The sequence below is a fragment of the Oncorhynchus masou genome, chromosome 12 (assembly GCF_036934945.1).
Source record: "Oncorhynchus masou masou isolate Uvic2021 chromosome 12, UVic_Omas_1.1, whole genome shotgun sequence".
NCBI classification, from domain to species: Eukaryota; Metazoa; Chordata; class Actinopteri; order Salmoniformes; family Salmonidae; genus Oncorhynchus; species Oncorhynchus masou.
The window spans coordinates 47,657,499-47,675,868 of record NC_088223.1 but is presented as its reverse complement, the minus strand read 5'-3'; the positions used below and the strand labels follow the sequence as shown (position 1 = coordinate 47,675,868).

At 41.1% G+C, this 18,370-nt stretch overlaps 1 protein-coding gene across 4 annotated transcripts in view; it reads right to left on the bottom strand.

The window, feature by feature from the left end:
• Positions 1-116: 116 nt before the first annotated feature.
• The window catches only part of LOC135550217 (G protein pathway suppressor 2-like), a 33,118-nt gene continuing 14,864 nt past the window's right edge, over positions 117-18,370 (bottom strand). For all 4 annotated transcript variants that reach the window (XM_064980825.1, XM_064980826.1, XM_064980824.1 and 1 more), the window contains 4 exons: positions 13,576-13,652; positions 13,262-13,357; positions 12,892-12,975; positions 117-795 (listed from right to left, as the gene is read on the bottom strand). In XM_064980825.1, the coding sequence (XP_064836897.1) occupies positions 715-795; positions 12,892-12,975; positions 13,262-13,357; positions 13,576-13,652 (338 nt within the window). In that variant the 3' untranslated portion in view covers positions 117-714. The remainder of the gene's footprint in view (positions 796-12,891; positions 12,976-13,261; positions 13,358-13,575; positions 13,653-18,370) is intronic.

The window sequence follows — 18,370 nt, the reverse complement described above, 5'->3', positions numbered from 1 at the left end:
TCTTTCTTTCGTTTTTACAAAGATTAACACCTTCACTTCCCTCCCACATATCTTGTCACATGTTCTCTTCTTACACATCACCATACGCCTCTGCATTAAATAAAAACCATTGCATGTTTACTTGTCAAGTGCAATTTAATAAAATTAGTAGATTTTCATTTAAAAAAAGTTTAGGAAAATATGGCTTCCACAAATGCAGCATGTTTAAGTGAATCGAAGAGTTCTTCCTTGCAAATTATCATTTCCTCCATGGGCCCTGAGAAGGGTTTACATTTAATCATTTCAAATGTTTTAAATAAGAACACAAATATTAAGAGTATTTTAAGAGGCCTTCATTATCAGTAAAAAGTGAATAGCACAGAGTACTGAAGCTTGGGTTCATTTGCTAACACATCAACAATGAAAACAGCACCATTGTTTGGAATGCAAATATTATCATTCTGCATCTACCAATTCTCTATCATAGTATGTCATGATTGAGACACCATTTATGAAACAAAGCTTATCTATTGAAATTCAGATTTTGTTATATAAAATTTTAAAAACATGCTAATGCATACTGAAAGTAGTCAATATACACATTATGGGATATATTGCAACATTTTGGCAGAAGAAACGCTACATTGATGTACTATTTCAGCAGTTAAAGTTGAAGCCTACATCTGTGTGGAGCATGATGCCAATCCCTAATTGCTGGTGGTGGTTGTTGCCAGTTTACTTGGTGTGGTGGTAGAACCTCTGTCCCGATTGGCTGTGGGAAAGGTAGGCATGCCGGGGAGAGCTCTGAAACGTTGCCTGTAAAAGACAAACAAGAAAGCATGAATAGATCCTTTAGAAACATCATACCATAGAAGTATAATTGAGTTATTCCATTTGTAAGCATCACGTCTAACTAAGCATGAGAATGACTGAGTCAGTCAAATCAAAGCTAGGGTGCATCAAGCCTAAAAGTGATGAATACTCTAATCCATATTGTGACTAATGTTGATTTTCATGATGTGTTCCTAGTATTAAAAAGCATTGGCCATTTGATCTACCTGGCAGCAAAGGCTGTATGTAATGGGTTGTGCTGCCCAGGTTTTGGTGCTGTGATAGGTAGGGCTCTGCATTTAGGGAGAGTTATTAACTGACCTCAAGAGGCTGATAGTGCATCTTCTCACACCACGTGTGAATTAATTGTCACCCGTGCATAACATTATTATATAACGGAATTATGATGGGGGGGCTATGATTGTCGAATTTGGTAAAGGTCAGTGATTTGCTATTTTGATACAGTTGTTTAAGGCTTATTGGATCGAATAGAAGTTCCATAATGCTTAGGTTGTTAGCATTGTATTAAATATTTTCTACAAAAAGATCATTGTCGAGCTAGAATGTTCCCACTTGATCTCGCCTCCTTCCGCCTGCCTTTGGCCTTTGCGGACATGCATTTCTATTGTTTGAGCCCTGTTCCCGGAGAGATACCGTCCTGTAGGATTTCACTCCAACCCTAATCTAGCGCACCTGATTCTAATAATTAGCTGGTTGATAAAATGAATCAGGTTAGTAACAACTGGGGTTGGATTGAAAACCTAAAGGAAAGTAGCTCTCCAGGAACAGGGTTGGAGAACCCTGGTTTGAGGGGTCAGTCAAACATCTTGTATAAAAGTATGTATTTCTAAAATGGTCAATTGTAAACACCATATTAAGGTGTGGGACGTTCATTGCATGACAAAAAATTAGCAGATCTATTTCATTCCAGTAGATAGCATAATCTGTCCATCCACAAATTACCTGTGGCAAGATGGTGGCATAACACCAGACAACAGAAAGAGCTGGCCACTACTATCCCAGAGATGACCTCTGCCCTCGACTTTAAAACAGTAAATTATTTTTATTTGATTTATTTAACCTTTATTTAACCAGGTAGGCAAGTTGAGACAAGTTCTCATTTACAATTGCGACCTGGCCAAGATAAAGCAAAGCGGTTCAACACATACAACAACAGAGTTACACATGGAGTAAAACAAACATACAGTAAATAATACAGTAGAAAAATAAGTCTATATACACAATGTGAGCAAATGAGGTGAGAGAAGGGAGGTAAAGGCAAAAAAAAGAGGCCATGGTGGCGAAGTAAATACAATATAGCAAGGAAAACAAAGGAGCAAAATGAATAAATACAGTAGGGGGAGAGGTAGTTTGGGCTAAATTATAGATGGGCCATGTACAGGTGCAGTAATCTGTGAGCTGCTCTGACAGCTGGTGCTAAAAGCTAGTGAGGGAGATAAGCGTTTCCAGTTTCAGAGATTTTTGCAGTTTGTTTCAGTCATTGGCAGCAGAGAACTTGAAGGAGAGGTGGCCAAAGGAAGAATTGGTTTTGGGGGTGACCAGAGAGATATATCTGCTGGAGCGTGTGCTACAGGTGGGTGCTGCTATGGTGACCAGCGAGCTGAGATAAGGGGGGACTTTACCTAGCAGGGTCTTGTAGATGACATGGAGCCAGTGGGTTTGGCGACGAGTATGAAGCGAGGGCCAGCCAACGAGAGCGTACAGGTCGCAGTGGTGGGTAGTATATGGTGCTTTGGTGACAAAACGGATGGCACTGTGATAGACTGCATCCAATTTATTGAGTAGGGTATTGGAGGCTATTTTGTAGATGACGTCGCCGAAGTCGAGGATCGGTAGGATGGTCAGTTTTACAAGGGTGTTTGGAAGCATGAATGAAGGATGCTTTGTTGCGAAATAGGAAGCCTATTCTATATTTAATTTTGGATTGGAGATGCTTAATGTGAGTCTGGAAGGAGAGATCAGTCTAACCAGACACCAATTTGTAGTTGTCCACATATTCTAAGTCAGAACCGATCAGAGTAGTGATGTAGGACGGGCGGGCAGGTGCAGGCAGCGATCGGTTGAAGAGCATGCATTTAGTTTTACTTGTATTTAAGAGCAATTGGAGGCCAAGGAAGGAGAGTTGTATGGCATTGAAGCTCGCCTGGAGGGTCGTTAACACAGTGTCCAAAGAAGGGCCAGAAGTATACAGAATGGTGTCATCTGCATAGAGGTGGATCAGAGACTCACCAGCAGCAAGAGCGGCATCATTGATGTATACAGAGAAGAGAGTCGGTCCAAGAATTGAACCCTGTGACACCCCCAGAGACTGCCTAGGGGTCCGGACAACAGGCCCTCCGATTTGACACACTGAACTCTATCAGAGAAGTAGTTGGTGAACCGGGCGAGGCAATCACTTGAGAAACCAAGGCTGTCGAGTCTGCCGATGAGGATGTGGTGATTGACAGTCGAAATCCTTGGCCAGGTCAATGACTACGGCTGCACAGTATTGTTTCTTATCGATGGTGGTTAAGATATCGTTTAGGACCTTGAGCGTTGCTGAGGTGCACCCATGACCAGCTCTGAAACCAGATTGCATAGCGGCGAAGGTATGGTGGGATTCGAAATGGTCGGTAATCTGTTTGTTGACTTGGCTTTCGAAGACCTTAGAAAGGCAGGGTAGGATATAGATAATGCATTCTTGCATTGCTCACTTCTAAAGTGGATGCCTATTCAACTAAAGTGTAAAGTCTGGAGAATGACCTGGAAACAGCGCATGCTAAGTTAGAAGGGGCAATCAATCTCCTAAAAGGGAAAACAATCACTTGAAAATCACTCCTGTAAATTCAATGTGCGGGCATTTGGACTTGGAAATGGGGCAACCAAACTATCACGAGCAATGTTTTCTATGAACTGTTAGGGCAGGAGAAGCTGGATCCCATCCTGCGAATTAACATTGCACACTGGACGGATCCTCGCCAGGATGGCTCGTTGTAGGACTGTACAAATACACAGTTTTGAAGTCAAAAAGCAAATTGTTCACCTTGTAGCAGAATTGGGGGCTCTGAACTATGTAGAAGAGGATCAGCATCTACCCAGACCTGAGTGCCGAACTGCTAAAACAGAGGGCAACATACAATGAGGTGAAATCTGCAGCTATGCAAGCTAAATCTGTTAGGCAAAGGGGGGTCAGAGAAGGGGGGAATGGTTTATAGGGAGGGTGTTCTAGTTGTGGAACAATCAATGGGTGAATTTCCCTGTGGGTCCTGCTTTTTGTTACACATCCTTGGGCTTATCAACACTAAAGACAACATTATACAGTTAATATAACACTTTTCTGAAAAACAATGGCAAAAATAGCAATTCTCTCTTGGAATTTGAAATAACTTATATGTCCTATCAAACGTGTCAGCGGTCTTGATATCCTTCCAAGAAACCATATTGATACAGCAATGCTCCAAGAAACACACCTGCTCCATAAGCAGCGCTCTACATTCAGGGCAGCCTGCTGGCCCTGCAAACTCTGCCGAAGCTTGCCGGGCCAGTTAATCAAGCTTTCATATCGCCCACTTGGGCCAGTACATTTTCAAACTCCCACAAAAAGTAAATAAATACATATTCACAATCTCTGACGTTTCACACTTGTTATCAACCAACATTCGGTTTCCAAGTATGGGGGATTTTCCGATGCATGTGGTGTGCGTCTTGGAGCGGTGAGTACAATCAATGTGGGCTTGGAGGGAGGCAATTGTGAATGTGTGTGTGACTGGGCCATTGAGAGAAGCCGTTGCCTAGTCCTGTGGGTGTCCTTGGACATTTTTTTGTACCATTGCTATGGTTACACCACCAATATAATCTATGCCCTGAAGTATGTGCCAAGAAGGGGAGGAGAAACCAAGTAAAGATGGCCGTAGATAGACGAGAAGTAAGATTAGGACACAATAGTGGCAGAAAACCAAAAGATGTGGATCATAGACAAAGAGTAGTGAATATGTATGTTGTGTCAAACTGAAACTATATATAAAAAAGGGATCTCAGTCTGAGACCGGCAGTTGCTCCATGGACCAGCTCGGCGTGTTACTTTGTAATAAAGTCTATATTGAATACACAAGCTCGGGTGTCTAAAATATACTGTAAGAAGTATTTCCACAACACAAACAAGATTGTCCGAGAATTCCCTCTACGTCTAGAGTGAGCCCCGCCAGTAGCCTACATCCTGGATACTCGAGCCAAGACCCATCTCAGCAGAGGCAGGAAGCCCATCAATAAGCACCGGCACGTGCATTCAAAAGTCCTCCACCTGCCTTTCCGCTTGCTTGTCAAGACATTAACAATATTTACACAAATGTGACTTGTTTCAGGAAACTACGCTAAAATATTTTAAAAAATAAAACATTTAATCAAAATGAGTTTCAGGCAAGAAATGCATGAACAAAATTCTGGCTTTTGATTGCAAATATGCAGAGGGAGTCGAAAAGAGAACACACAGAAGGCTCCTGATCACATCTTCAAACTAAGGGCAACCATGTTATCCGTGACAGAGGGAAAAGCGTCCATCCACGTAGGAGAGTCGAGCTAGCTACATTTTTAGATATTACACGCTTCTAATTTGGTCAGAAAGTCGATTTCAGGTGAAGTGAAAATGTACTGTTAGCTAGCTAGCTAACGTTACATGTATGATCTGTGTAGTAATATTATTCATATCTCAGAGCCATTTGCATTGCTCGTTATAGCCTAATGTTACCTAGCTAACAGTGAACCTGGTTGGTTAGCTACCTGCAGATTCATGAAGAGTAGTAACATTATGAGTTGGGATTATGGTTCATTGTTTAGCCAGTTAGCTACATGTCTAAACAAAAAAAGACTCCACTATGGAAGTAACTATTAAAATAGAATGTTTATGATGTAACTGCGACAACTGTCGATAGACGTAACTGGTAAATCCGCTCTGGCTATCTACTCCGATTTCAGAGCACTCATCTGAGACCGCAGAATAACTGACGAATTTACAAACGCTCAACACCTGTTGAATATGGCCTGTGCCAGTAAACGTTGGCAAAAAAAAGTAATTAAATTGTTACCAGCAGCAGAGTTGCAGTCACAAACACTCTGGCTAACATAAAAACACCCTAACCAGCTCTGTTAGGGCAAGTAAATTGGTCAGAGTGAGCTGTTCTCTCTTTTGTGTATGGAATTAGCTAGCAAGCTAGCCAACGTTAGCCAGTTAGCTTAGGTGCATGACTGCTTGTTAGGACAGAATGCTCGGATCAACCCCTCAACCCAGTGTGCGCTCTGAACACTCCGAGAGCGAAACACTGAATTTACGAACGGCCAATCTGACAACGCTGAGTTTACGAACGCCCAGAGCACACTCTGGAACTACAGATGAAATTTATGAACACACCGGTAGTATAAACCAGCCTTTATTCTTGGAAAGCTTTGGTTGTTTAGTACATAGTTTCACATGTGAATCCTTAAAGAGATGGGTGGGTCTAAAGCTTAACCTCTTACACTTATGGTGGCGCTATTTCATTTTTGGAAGAAAAACAATCCCGTTTTAAACAAGATATTTTGTCACAAAAAGATGCTCGACTATGCATATAATTGCTACTGTTCGAAAGAAAACACTCTGACGTGTCCAGAAATACAAATATCTTCTCTGTGCGTGCCCTTTAACGTGAGCTTCAGGCAAAACCAAGATGACTTGGCATCCAGGAAATGACAAGGATTTTTGAGGCTCTGTCTTTCATGATCTCCTTATATGGCTGTGAACGCAAGAGGAATGAGTCTGCCCTTTCTGTCGTTTCCCCAAGGTGTCTGCAGCATTGTGACGTATTTGTAGGCAGATCGTTGGAAGATTGACCATAAGAGACCACATTTACCACGTGTCCGCCCGGTGTCCTGCGCCGAAATTGGTGCGCAAAAGTCACCTGCCAGTATTTTTCCATGGGGCACAGAGAGAGAAGCAAGCTTCCACGAACTGCATGTCAATGAAGAGATATGTGAAAAAACACCTTGAGGATTGATTCCAAACAACGTTTGCCATGTTTCGGTCGTTATTATGTAGTTAATCCGGAAAAAGTTTGACGTTGTAGGTGACTGCATTTTCGGTTCGTTTCGGTAGCCAGGCGCAATGTAGAAAACGGAACGATTTCTCCTACACACAGACGCTTTCAGGAAACACTGCGCATTTGGTATGTGGCTGGGAGTCTCCTCATTGAAAACATCAGAAGCTCTTCAAAGGTAAATGATTTTATTTATTTGGTTATCTGGCTTTTGTGAAAATGTTGCGTGCTACATGCTACACAAAATGCTATGCTAGCTTTGCATACTCTTACACAAATTAGTCAATTTCTATGGTTCAAAAGCATATTTTGAAAATCTGAGATGACAGTGTTGTTAAGAAAAGGCTAAGCTTGAGAGCAAACGCATTATTTTAATTTTATTTGCGATTTTCAGAAATCGTTAACGTTGCGTTATGCTAATGAGCCTGAGGCTTAGTCACAATCCCGGATCCGGGATGGGGAGTTTCAAGAGGTTAAGAGGGCGAGAATGATGCTGAATGTGTGTAGACAAAGAAGAGCTCTCCAGTAGGTACCATAACATTCAATGGGCCATTTTCTCAAAAGTGAGGTTACAAGTTGATCAACTTTCAAAGCAGAATTACTTTCCCATTGTTGCTCAACTGTGGTGTATGATATAATTTTCTAGCTCGGAGTTTCTACTTTTATCCAATATAAGAAACACAATTTCAAATTGAGTGGAGTTTGGAGTGTGACTGAGGTTGTGGACAGGTGTCTTTTATACTGATAACAAGTTCAAACAGGTGCCATTAATACAGGTAACGAGTGGAGGACAGAGGAGCCTCTTAAAGAAGAAGTTACAGGTCTGTGAGAGCCAGAAATCTTGCTTGTTTGTAGGTGACCAAATACTTATTGTGTTCTGTGTTCTTGGGGACCTTCAATGCTGCATAAATGTTTTGGTACCCTTCCCCAGATCTGTGCCTCGACAGAATCCTGTCTTGGAGCTCTATGGACAATTCCTTCGACATCATGGCTTGGTTTTTGCTCTGACGTGCACTGTGTACACACACACACTGACCAATCAATCGAATTTACCACAGGTGGAGTCCAATCAAGTTGTAGAAACATCAAGGGTGATCAATAAAAACAGGATGCACCTGAGCTCAGGTGAGGCTCATAGCAAAGGGTCTGAATACTTATGAAAATACAGTATCTGTTTTTTATTTTTTTATACATTTGCAAAAATGTCTAAACCTGTTTTCGCTTTGTCATTATGTGGTAGTGTGTGTAGATTGAGGATTTTTCATTTAATCCACTTTAGAATAAGGCTGTAAGGTAACAAAACGTGGGAAAAGTGAAGGGGTCTGAATACTTTCCGAATGCAACGTAAATACACATTTGATTAAAATAAATCTATATACATTTTTCATTCACTATAGAAATTCATGTAAAAAAATATATATATTTTAAATTATAATTAATATAAATTGTAAATATTTTTCAAAAATGCCTTCCTAACCATCTTAAATAAACATGCCCCATTCAAGAAATTTAGAACCAGGAACAGATATAGCCCTTGGTTCTCCCCAGACCTGACTGCCCTTAACCAACACAAAAACATCCTATGGCGTTCTGCATTAGCATCGAACAGCCCCCGTGATATGCAGCTGTTCAGGGAAGCTAGAAACCATTATACACAGGCAGTTAGAAAAGCCAAGGCTAGCTTTTTCAAGCAGAAATTTGCTTCCTGCAACACTAACTCATAAAAAGTTCTGGGACACTGTAAAGTCCATGGAGAATAAGAACACCTCCCAGCTGCCCACTGCACTGAAGATAGGAAACACTGTCACCACTGATAAATCCACCATAATTGAGAATTTCAATAAGCATTTTTCTACGGCTGGCCATGCTTTCCACCTGGCTACTCCTACCCCGGTCAACAGCACTGCACCCCCCACAGCAACTTGCCCAAGCCTTCCCCATTTCTCCTATTCCCAAATCCGTTCAGCTGATGTTCTGAAAGAGCTGCAAAATCTGGACCCTACAAATTAGCCGGGCTAGACAATCTGGACCCTTTCTTTCTAAAATTATCTACCGAAATTGTTGCCACCCCTATTACTAGACTGTTCAACCTCTCTTTTGTGTCGTCTGAGATTCCCAAAGATTGGAAAACAGCTGCGGTCATCCCCCTCTTCAAAGGGGGGGGGGACACTCTTGACCCAAACTTCTACAGACCTTTATATATCCTACCATGCCTTTCTAAGGTCTTCGAAAGTCAACAAACAGATTACCGACCATTCCGAATCTCACCATACCTTCTCTGCTATGCAATCTGGTTTCAGAGCTGGTCATGGGTGCACCTCAGCCACGCTCAAGGTCCTAAACGATATCTTAACCGCCATCGATAAGAAACATTACTGTGCAGCCGTATTCATTGATCTGGCCAAGGCTTTCGACTCTGTCAATCACCACATCCTCATCGGCAGACTCGACAGCCTTGGTTTCTCAAATGATTGCCTCGCCCGGTTCACCAACTACTTCTCTGATAGAGTTCAGTGTGTCAAATCGGAGGGTCTGCTGTCCGAACCTCTGGCAGTCTCTATGGGGGTGCCACAGGGTTCAATTCTTGGACTGACTCTCTTCTCTGTATACATCAATGAGGTCACTCTTGCTGTTGGTGAGTCTCTGATCCACCTCTACGCAGACGACACCATTCTGTATACTTCTGGACCTTCTTTGGACACTGTGTTAACAACCCTCCAGGCAAGCTTCAATGCCATACAACTCTCCTTCCGTGGCCTCCAATTGCTCTTAAATACAAGTAAAACTAAATGCATGCTCTTTAACCGATCGCTACCTGCACCTGCCGGCCTGTCCAACATCACTACTCTGGACGGCTCTGACTTAGAATACGTGGACAACTACAAATACTTAGGTGTCTGGTTAGACTGTAAACTCTCCTTCCAGACCCATATCAAACATCTCTAATCCAAAGTTAAATCTAGAATTGGCTTCCTATTTCGCAACAAAGCATCCTTCACTCATGCTGCCAAACATACCCTTGTAAAACTGACCATCCTACCAATCCTCGACTTCGGCGACGTCATCTACAAAATAGCCTCCAATACCCTACTCAACAAATTGGATGCAGTCTATCACAGTGCCATCCGTTTTGTCACCAAAGCCCCATATACTACCCACCATTGCGACCTGTACGCTCTCGTTGGCTGGCCCTCGCTTCATACTCGTCGCCAAACCCACTGGCTCCATGTCATCTACAAGACCCTGCTAGGTAAAGTCCCCCCTTATCTCATCTCGCTGGTCACCATAGCATCTCCCACCTGTAGCACACGCTCCAGCAGGTATATCTCTCTAGTCACCCCCAAAACCAATTCTTTCTTTGGCCGCCTCTCCTTCCAGTTCTCTGCTGCCAATGACTGGAACGAACTACAAAAAGCACTGAAACTGGAAACACTTATCTCCCTCACTAGCTTTAAGCACCAACTGTCAGAGCAGCTCACAGATTACTGCACCTGTACATAGCCCACCTATAATTTAGTTTAATTTAATTTAGTCCATACAACTACCTCTTTCCCTACTGTATTTAATTAATTTATTTATTTTGCTCCTTTGCACCCCATTATTTTTATTTCTACTTTGCACATTCTTCCATTGCAAATCTACCATTCCAGTGTTTTACTTGCTATATTGTATTTACTTTGCCACCATGGCCTTTTTTTGCCTTTACCTCCCTTATCTCACCTCATTTGCTCACATCGTATATAGACTTGTTTATACTGTATTATTGACTGTATGTTTGTTTTACTCCATGTGTAACTCTGTCGTTGTATGTGTCGAACTGCTTTGCTTTATCTTGGCCAGGTCGCAATTGTAAATGAGAACTTGTTCTCAACTTGCCTACCTGGTTAAATAAAGGTGAAATAAATAAATAAAATTAAAATAAAATAAAAAAAGGGAGAGGAAATCGCGATAACAGACGACAGCCTACATAACATTCTAAAGCATAAAAAAAAAACATCAAGAAAGAATAACGTAACCTCGGCTAGCACATGTGAATAGAGTTTTAGTATGGTTACGCTAATCGTCTATTGTGATAATAACCGATAATGATTGGCACTGGTGAATAAATAATTGACCATACGATGACGCGGTTCTTTCAACATCAACGGAATGGTTTGAAACCGAGAGATATTTGTAATTGTACATTTGCAGAGCTCCAGAACAGATCAATTTTGCTGCGGTTTGGTTTTGCATGGTGTGTGTATTGGTCCAGTTCTAACATTTTCTGGTGAAATTTGAAACAGAAGATAACCGCAGACTGCTTACCTTCCAACTGACCACTTGGGGATTTAAAAAAATTCTGTATTGCCTTGAGAAATGTATGAGCTGGTTGATTGAAACTATTTTCAGAGTAACCCGGGGTATAATATGGAGTTGAGTTTCTTTGACCTGATTAAATGTATCCACACATTTACAGTTAACTGTCTGGTCTGCAGTGTACCTCATGTGTCAATGACTGCTAGTTCTGTTTTGACTTTATTGTAGGTGAGATGAATTCTGGATTTGTGTCTCTCAAACCATTGGATGAGGTCTATTAGGCTATTTGCATGTAAAGCAATTAGAGAAAGTTGCTTCTGCAAACCCTCAGAGTTAACCAACAACTTCTCCGCCTCCACAAATCATGAGTAAAAGTGCAGGTACTCTCTGAATGATATCCGACAGCTTTGTACCAGGTACCCCATCGGGTTTTACATGGCTCGGGAGGAAGCTGTGTCAGCAGAGGGGAACTTGTTTCTGTAATGGTTCGCTGAGATGCTCTTTCAATCTAAGCTTTCTTCCTGGGCAATGTTTGAAGATTTTATTGATGACTGCAGCAAGTTTGTCAACCTCTGGGAAATGAGTTTGCCAGATTTTGCTAGCAAGAGCCACAACACGGGTATTGCCAGTCAAACGCAACAATTTGATAACAACCCCCACAGAATGTAATTGTATGAATTCACCATGCATCTTGAATTGTCTGACACAAATCGAGTTATCCTTTTAAAATCAACCTCATAATATTGTAGACATGTTTTAATACTTTCAGACAGTGTTGAATAGTGCACTCCCTATAAATACACTATCAGCCAGAACAACTTTTCAATCTTCACCCAGCTCTCCTTGCAAGACAATCAAAATATGAACATATTGATCCAGTGCGTCAGTTGATTCGTCCGTTATTATTGACATGTTGTCAGTTTTTTGACAAGATGTTTTTAGTTCCTCTTCGTGTTTTGTGGCTACCTTTGGTAGCTGTTGACTCCTGAGTTGGCTCCACCTAGGGACTGTGCCTCTGTTTTTCACATGTCTATTTAATGAATGTGCGCATTTCGGGGTTATCAACTTTCTAGAGGGATGTTGGCACTTGCGAAACCCTCCACCATATCCTCCAGGACCTTCCACCTGACTAAACGATTTAGCTAGTAGTCCTAGAATTCTTATGAGACAGCTTAATGTTATTTCAGATGTCCGTCTATCCTGCCTTTGTGTTTACGAGCTAATGCTAAGTTGCATGTTTGGCTGAATATATTGTCGTCATCTGCAAAGAGCGTCCCTGTGGAGTATTGGCGCGTACTTTTTCTTAAAGCTATATTCTTATTTTGGAACTTTTCTTTCTCCTTCCATGGTTGGTTTCATTGACTCTCCATTTTAACTGCCCCATTTTTATACCCACCGATGACCAGAAATTGAGTCAGTTGGAGAGGATCAGTTTGAGCAAAGTAAGGTGCAGAATCACTGATCTACAAAAAAAAAAAAGAGTTCCTTGCCAAAAAAAAAGGAATTTGCAGAACTACGCCTCCCCTGGATCAGGCGAACCCCCGCAAAACACGCGCGTACATCCAGCCATTGATTGATTGGAAACAGCTTGTGTCAAATATAATTTCCTAGAATTTTCTGACAGCTGCGTCACTAGCAGAATAAGGCTGGAAATACCGGTAAAAGCACAATGCTACATATCATCAACCAAAACTCCGGGCCCTAGTGATAGGATACTCACTGGGTGAGACTGCTGTGGAGGAGTTCCATGAGTGAAGCTTCCTGGAGAAGCCGGACGGGGGGGATGGGTGTATGGCAAGCCAGACTATTCACACAGAACAGGAGGAGAAAGGAAGACATCCTTATCAATTCATAACGTCATAACTGACTAAGTGGCTTTGTGGTGTGTGTAATACCAGAGGGAAGAGGGTAGTACATACAGCAGGGTTGTATTTATTAGGCACAAAATGGAAGAAAACTGAGTGAAATGGAGAGGTACTAACTACACCGGTCCAATAAGAAACACTTGTTTCATTCATTGCAAAACATTTTGCTACTTTTGTCCTAATGAAGACGACCCAGGGCAGGTGGGTAAAGAGGGTTGGCCTTACCTTGGCAGGAGGGATCTGCACTGTGAGGGAGGGGGTAGGCAGCAGGCCTACAGCACTGGCATGAAGAGCCTGAGGGTGCACGGACCGTAGAGCACTCTGAAACCACCACAAAAACACAGCAGACAAAGATTAACGGACAGTTACGTGTGAGTTAACCACAGACGGCCCGTCCACAAACAGATACAGTACACTGCTTGTGATCAACCTCTTAAAAAGGTTTGTTTGAACACTGTATGGTTTATAACACAACACCATATTATTTAATTGTGTGCAATGGTACTCTTCCACTCTATAAAGGGGCCCAACAAACTCACAGAGTCAGTGAAGCCAGATTGTTGATTGGCATGTTCCAGTTGCTTCTGTAGAGGGATCCCAGCACTAGGGATAAATCCTGGTAACAAAATACAGAATATGTTTAAAAGAGAAAAATGGAGTGAAGCAAGAGAAGTGAGTAGTAGTTTAGGCAGAGCATGCGACTAACGTTATTTCCTCACCATCCTGGTACCATCTGGAAGTGCAATTTCAACTGTCCCAAACTGATCTTGAACCGTCCCAAAATTAAAATAGTTGAAAAAAAATGTTTTGATATGCCAACATGGGTCTTTTGCAGTGCTTTTAAATTAATTGGTGTATTTCTGAGACAAATACAGAGAGGCTATACTACATCAAGTTCATTTGTTAAGAAACTTTTATTTTTTAAATGAACACAGGCAAACATCCATTACATTATTAATAAATTACAATTGATTAACTGAACATGCTAACCACATGTATACAATATATCTAAGAGAGAACAAACAACGTTATTGTGAACTGGTTACGGAAAAAAACTTAAGACATTACGTTCCACCAGCAGCTGCCCCCTTAAACAACAACATACAATAAAGAACGGCGTGTGTGTGAGCACGTGTGTTCCGCAGCCTTCACTTTCACCGCTTCACCCTCCCTCTTCAGTGAAGAATGGTCACCTTGACCTGATTGAGCGCCACCACCTGCTAACAGCCAGGGACTAAAATGTACTTTTTGGTACACCAGCCACTGTGACAGGTATTCAGATTTTTACCAGCCCAGATAGAATTAAATCTCTAAAATTACACAAACAAAGAAAATACAGATGAGCACGCTTTGTAATGTTTCTAAAACAATACATGTATTAGTAGCAAGAAGTAGTTATATTGTTGAATTTCAGAAAACATTGTGACCTAAGTCTTTTAAACAGAGACTTAAAATGTTTACCGTGGTAATGCATGTTTTCGCCTGTGAGATGGAGTCTGACTAGTATCCACATTGCTTCTCCCTAGCAGTTGAAACTCAAAATATTGAAAAACAACCTAGCTGGTGAACAAAACTATATAATTAGCCAAGGAACACAAGGACAAAGTTTCACTTCAGTAGACTTCCGTTTCAATTCAATTAAAACAAACCTTTATGCCTGTGCGCTGCGCTTCTAAAAAATGAAACCGGTCACTCAGCTCTTGCCGTGTGCATGCACAGCCCCCAGTCAGGCAGCGTTGTCGAGCAAGGCAGAAATACATTGCACATTTTCCAGTGTGCATTCGGTTCAGGTCAGGGACATCCAACCATATTCTCTAGAACACCATAGTAGATAGCCATAGCCTCAGCTCTGGGCCGATAGAACACGCAGACAGGCTGAGAGCGTAAAATGTGCATTCTAATAGGCCTATTTGCCCAACATTGGAATGATATTCTAATACACATTTCCATAACCTACATAATTACATATGCAATGCCGAGCCAGCCATATCATTATTTGAAACCTGGACGTTTTACATAGCCTACAGCCAAAATCCGATCATAGAAAAAAGCTAGGATTTCCTGATTTGCCATTGAAACCCGCATTTCTTCTTCTACTGTCCAAAGGCAGGAAGGCACAACCCTATTGTTGCATCTTCATTTATTCCCTCTTTGTAAATTCCTACTATTATATCCATCTCTGTCGCATTCTAAAAAAATGCTTGCATCAGGTGCGCGTTTGAGAATGGTGTTTTCGCATAATAGCGTTTTGGAACATTCACATACATGGCCGAGACGAGTAAACACATTGCTGCGCTTATGTGAATTATTCATGGTTTATCAACTTTTAAGCTAAATATTGTGAGCCGTTTCATCGAGCTCATCTTTGTGTTGAATTTCTTTTCTTGGCCCATAGTCCCACAACTGTCCGAATGTCTGTTTTGAACCGTCCCAGACATATTTATCGTCCCTGAGATGACAGTACGCCCTTAATTTCGAGCCCCGAGTCTAGGGCTGTTACAGTCTTGGAATTTGAGGTTAAGGTAATTGGCCAGGCCAATGTACACGTCACCAACATAACCGTTGGGGGGAGGATTAGGCATATCAGACTCAAAAGAGAGGTGGCTTTTCTCTGCAACTTTACTATTATCATTACACTTCGTTATTATTATTCAAGTTATTACCTCGAAATATTAATCTAGTACACAAATTAAGAAATGTCCGATTGGAGAGGAATTCCACAAAAAAATATAGATTCCAATTTTGTCGCACTAAACCACTCACATCAAGCCCATCGCGTTTTTTCCCTCCACTTTTCCCAAACAATTCGCATAACGTCACCAATGCTTCTGCGATCATTCTATGTGGCAATATTTTGTTCAAAGTAGCAAGAGGACACAGTAACTAGAGAACAATCATATACTACTGGAAGAATAATACGCTGCTGAAAATATTATAATATAGGCTATGCATCCTGTAGGATGAATCATGAAGAGAGCTGGGCTACGTTTCATTCAGTTGCACCACATATAATAAGTGAAGAAACACAAAACTGGCACCTGTTGTCATTCCCTGCACATATGCTGACCCTGCAACAAGACATAGGTTGTTGTTTTCTATCTGATTAAAAGAGATGAAGTCCCGACAGGCTTGGCCAAATGTAGTAAACTGTATGAATGGACATAAGGAATTGGTGAACTCATACATGCACACCACCCACCTAAAAGGACCCATCAATTGAGCTGTCTGCAGCGCATCTCCTTCAGACGCATAAGCAAATCACATTTGTCCCTTCCCAAAGACATATTAAAAACCTTGCCTTAACTTCAAATACTTTGTGGGATATCAAAAAAATGTCTACATTAAAGGACAATGCTAAAACAACGTAGCCCATCATAAAATGATGAGGAAAGTTTTAAAAATGGGAACATAGAGACAGCTGTGATAGGCATTAAGATGAAATTGATAACCATAAGAAAATGTAAAACATGTATGCAACCTGTCCATAGCCTAATGATCAGCCTGTCCATAGCCTAATGATCAGCCTGTCCATAGCCTAATGATCAGCCTGTCCATAGCCTAATGATCAGCCTGTCCATAGCCTAATGATCAGCCCTTGATCAATTTTATTGAAGCAATGGGTGGTTATGTTGACACTACATTTTAATTTGAGTGCTTTATTTAAATCTGAGCAACCACTTATTGATAAAAGGTATTTTTTCTCTTTGTCTTTTAGGGTCGCCTAGATTTACTTTAGCAGGCCTATAACGTATAGCCTAACACTGCATAGAGGCTATACAAATGATGCATTAATAAATCTATTCACTTCGAAATTACACATCTGTCTCCTTCACTGTTCCCTTCTTGGGCAATTCACACATCTCTGCTGGCAACTCCACTGGCCCATCTCATCCCCCTCTCTCTAGCTCTTGAACGAGCAATATAATTTGTAACTTATTTCGAGCAATTTCTAAAACTAATAGGCCTATTCGAGAAGAGAAGCATTGATCAATCATCTTGCTTGCTGAATGGCTATAAAATAGGCTGCAGCGTTAGCAATGAACTGGTGAGAACAAAGTGTATGTAGCCTAGATCTGGTGTGACGTGATCCCATTGAATTGATACATAGCTTAACTGATGCATTGCAAACGTTAAAAAGTCTGAGAAATTAATTTGTTCATGAATTCACACATTGAACCCAAAAGACCTGTCAGCGGCAGTGTCCCTGATAACAAATTCTATTGGACAGATTATTTTCGCATTCGAAAAAGACACGAAAATCTAACCTGTTCCGGATAAATAATTGACGGATTGTGGCAGGACGATATTTCGCAATTGGTGTGAACACCATCATAAACAAGACGTGCACGTATTTATTTTTTTCTTCCTAATTATTCGGACGACAATAACAAACTTGGTGAGAAATGGCCTTTAACAAGATTCAATTATGACCAGAGCATTCAATTTTCATTACAGATAGAAGACTAGACAGGCTACTTTAAGAAACCTTCTGAATGGACATATAGGCCTATAGAGAGAAAATTAGCGAACTCACACGCGCACCACCCCGTAAAATGACCTGTCAATCAAAGCCACCAGCTTATGACAGACAAGAGCAAAAAAAATGTATTTTCTAAAAACATATGAAAAAACCTAGGACTACCTTATTCTTTCCGAAAGTAGGCTAAGATCATGGATTGACAAGGAACGTACGAAGGGAAGACAACCAGGCGAAACTGACCATCATTAACCTAGAAACAAATACACGCAACACAGCCTATTTATCAGCGTTGATTAGTCTACAAATTAAGAGAAGACTACGTATCAAATGATACTATGCCAGGTTGGATAGGATTTGCACATTGTCCATTTGACACATTAGCACATTATAGGCCTCAGAGCCAGAACAAACTTGTCAACTGCTGTTGAGTAATTAATAGTCAGACACATCCAACCTGTTTTTAAAAGACAGATTTATTTACTTATCCACACAAACTAAAAAAAAAAATTTGGACTGAAGTGCCATAGCATATACGCTAGCACTTCTCCACCCCCATGCATCTAGCGGATTAGCTGCTCGAGCATCCAACGACAGTTGGGAAAAGGAGGAGATGTAGACTAAGTTAGCAAATCAAATGCTTATCATTAGTAAACACTCCCGCTATTAGGTCAAGTTCACCTACATCAAAAAGTTTATAAAAAGTTAATAAAAAATAAATACAGGCCTATTTAAATGTTTTTCTTTAGGTTGTTTAATTTTCAGGGCAGACATCATCCATAAACATCAGTTATGGTTATTCAATTACTGAGTCAGTACACCAAGCCATCCCAGCGCCTTTACACATAAACCTTCTT